General features: G+C 66.5%; 1 protein-coding gene across 1 annotated transcript; it reads right to left on the bottom strand.

Annotated features, from left to right (window-relative positions):
* Positions 1-1,055: 1,055 nt before the first annotated feature.
* On the bottom strand, positions 1,056-2,459 carry LOC132208996 (octapeptide-repeat protein T2-like; the record flags this gene model as incomplete). The annotated part of the gene is given in 6 exon segments (XM_059644224.1): positions 1,056-1,187; positions 1,223-1,465; positions 1,498-1,650; positions 1,652-1,792; positions 1,890-1,963; positions 2,255-2,459. Coding segments are annotated over 6 exon segments (948 nt in total), but the record flags the coding sequence as incomplete, so codon positions are not given.
* Between the last annotated feature and the right edge of the window lie 662 nt (positions 2,460-3,121).

The raw sequence follows: 3,121 nt of genomic DNA, 5'->3' as shown, positions 1-3,121 counted from the left end.
TCTCCGCGCTCAGCTCTTCTCTCGAGCTCAGCTCCTCTCTCTCGAGCTCGGCTCTCTATTTCTCTCTCGCGCTCGCTCTCTCTCTCGAGCTCGCTCTCTCTCTCGAGCTCGCTCTCTCTCTCGCGCTCGCTTCTCTCTCTCTCTCTCTCGCGGCGCTCTCTCTCTCGCGCTCTCTCTCTCTCGCGCTCTCTCTCTCTCGCGCTCTCTCTCTCTCGCGCTCTCTCTCGCGCTCTCTCTCCTCTCGCGCGCTCTCTCGCGCTCTCTCGCGCTCTCTCCTCTCGCGCTCTCTCGCGCTCTCTCGCGCTCTCTCGCGCTCGCGTCTCTCTCTCGCGCGCGCTCTCTCTCTCGCGCGCGCTCTCTCTCTCGCGCCGCGCTCTCTCTCCTCGCGCGCGCTCTCTTCGCGCTCGCTCTCTCTCTCGCTCTCGCGCTCTCTCTCTCTCGCGCTCTCTCTCTCGCGCTCTCTCTCTCGCGCTCTCTCTCTCGCGCTCTCTCTCTCTCGCGCTCTCTCTCTCTCTCGCGCTCTCTCTCTCTCGCGCTCTCTCGCGCTCGCGCTCTCTCTCGCGCGCGTGCTCTCTCGTGCTCGCTCTCTCTCGCGCGCGCTCTCTCTCTCGCGCTCGCTCTCTCTCTCGCGCTCGCTCTCTCACGCTCGCTCTCTCTCTCTCGCGCTCTCCCTCGCGCTCGCTCTCTCTCTCTCGGCGCTCTCTCTCTCTCTCGCGCTCTCTCTCTCGCGCTCTCTCTCTCGCGCTCTCTCTCTCGCGCTCTCTCTCTCTCGCGCTCTCTCTCTCTCGCGCTCGCTCTCTCTCGCGCTCGCTCTCTCTCGCGCTCGCTCTCTCTCGCGCTCGCTCTCTCGCGCTCTCTCTCTCTCGCGCTCTCTCTCTCTCGCGCTCTCTCGCTCCTCGCGCTCTCTCTCGCTCGCTGCTCTCTCTCGCGCTCGCTCTCTCTCGCTCTCGCGCTCTCTCTCTCTCTCGCGCTCTCTCTCTCGCGCTCTCTCTCTCGCGCTCGCTCTCTCTCGCGCTCGCTCTCTCTCGCGCTCGCCTCTCTCTCGCGCTCAGCTCTCTCTCGCGCTCTCGCTCTCTCTCTCTCTCTCTCGCCGCTCTCTCTCTCTCTCGCGCTCTCTCTCTCTCGCGCTCTCTCTCTCTCGCGCTCTCTCTCTCTCGCGCTCGCTCTCTCTCGCGCTCGCGCTCTCTCTCGCGCTCGCTCTCTCTCGCGCTCTCTCTCTCGCGCTCTCTCTCTCGCGCTCTCTCTCTCTCCGCGCTCTCTCTCTCTCGCGCTCTCTCTCGCGCTCGCTCTCTCTCGCGCTCGCTCTCTCTCGCGCTCGCTCTCTCTCGCGCTCGCTCTCTCTCGCGCTCGCTCTCTCTCGCGCTCGCGCTCTCTCGCGCTCGCGCTCTCTCCGCGCTCGCTCTCTCTCGCGCTCGCTCTCTCTCGCGCTCGCTCTCTCTCTCTCGCGCTCGCGCTCTCTCTCTCTCTCCGCGCTCGCCGCCTCTCTCTCTCTCGCGCTCTGCGCTCTCTCTCTCTCTCGCGCTCGCGCTCTCTCTCTCTCTCGCGCTCGCGCTCTCTCTCTCTGTCGCGCTCGCGCTCTCTCTCTCTCTCGCGCTCGCGCTCTCTCTGTCGCGCTCGCGCGCTCTCTCTGTCGCGCTCGCGCTCTCTCTGCGCGCTCGCGCTCTCTCTCTCTCGTGCTCTCTCTCTCTCTCTCGCGCTCTCTCTCTCTCGCGCTCTCTCTCTCGCGCGCTCTCTCTCTCTCGCGCTCGCGCTCTCTCTCTCTCTCCGCGGGCTCTCTCTCTCTCCGCGGGCTCTCTCTCTCTCCGCGCGCGCTCTCCTCTCTCTCGCGCGCGCTCTCTCTCTCTCCGCGCGCGCTCTCTCCTCTCCGCGCGCGCTCTCTCTCTCCGCGCGCGCTCTCTCTCTCGCGCGCGCGCTCTCTCTTTCTCCGCGCGCGCTCTCTCTTTCTCCGCGCGCGCTCTCTCTTTCTCCGCGCGCGCTCTCTCTTTCTCCGCGCGCGCTCTCTCTTCTCTCCGCGCGCGCTCTCTCTCCTCTGCGCGGCGCGCCTCTCTCTCTCCGCGCGCGCTCTCTCTCTCCGCGCGCGCTCTCTCTCTCCGCTGCGCGCTCTCTCTCTCCGCGCGCGCTCTCTCTCTCCGCGCGCGCTCTCTCTCTCTCCGCGCGCGCTCTCTCTCTCTCCGCGCGCGCGCTCTCTCTCCGCGCGCGCTCTCTCTCTCCGCGCGCGCTCTCTCTCTCGCTCTCGCTCTCGCTCTCCCTCTCCCTCTCCTCTCCCTCTCCCTCTCCCTCTCCCTCTCCCTCTCGCTCTCGCTCTCGCTCTCGCTCTCGCTCTCCCTCTCGCTCTCCCTCTCGCTCTCCCTCTCCCTCTCCCTCTCGCTCTCCCTCTCGCTCTCCCTCTCGCTCTCCCTCTCGCTCTCCCTCTCGCTCTCGCTCTCGCTCTCGCGCTCGCTCTCTCTCGCGCTCGCTCTCTCTCTCGCGCTCCTCGCTCTCTCTCTCACGCTCGCTCTCTCTCGCGCTCTCTCTCTCTCGCGCTCTCTCTCACTCGCGCTCTCTCTCTCTCGCGCTCTCTCTCTCTCGCGCTCTCTCTCTCTCGCGCTCTCTCTCTCTCGCGCTCTCTCTCTCGCTCGCTCGCTCTCTCTCTCTCTCGCTCGCTCTCTCTCTCTCGCGCTCTCTCTCTCTCTCGCGCTCTCTCTCTCTCAGCGCTCTCTCTCTCGCGCTCTCTCTCGCGCTCTCTCTCTCTCGCGCTCTCTCTCTCTCGCGCTCTCTCTCTCTCGCTCTCTCTCTCTCTCGCGCTCTCTCTCTCTCTCGCGCTCTCTCTCTCTCTCTGCGCTCTCTCTCTCTCTCGCGCTCTCTCTCTCGCGCTCTCTCTCTCTCGCGCTCTCTCTCTCTCGCGCTCTCTCTCTCTCGCGCTCTCTCACTCGCGCGCTCTCTCACTCGCGCGCTCTCTCTCTCGCGCTCGCTGTCTCTCGCGCTCGCTGTCTCTCGCCCTCTCTCTCGCGCTCTCTCTCTCTCGCGCTCGCTCTCTCTCGCGCTCTCTCTCTCTCGCGCTCTCTCTCTCTCGCGCTCTCTCTCTCTCGCGCTCTCTCTCTCGCGCTCTCTCTCTCGCGCTCTCTCTCGCGCTCGCGCTCTC

Source organism: Stegostoma tigrinum, unplaced genomic scaffold (genome assembly GCF_030684315.1).
Source record: "Stegostoma tigrinum isolate sSteTig4 unplaced genomic scaffold, sSteTig4.hap1 scaffold_605, whole genome shotgun sequence".
Lineage (NCBI taxonomy): Eukaryota > Metazoa > Chordata > Chondrichthyes > Orectolobiformes > Stegostomatidae > Stegostoma > Stegostoma tigrinum.
This window is presented reverse-complemented; position numbering and strand designations above follow the sequence as displayed.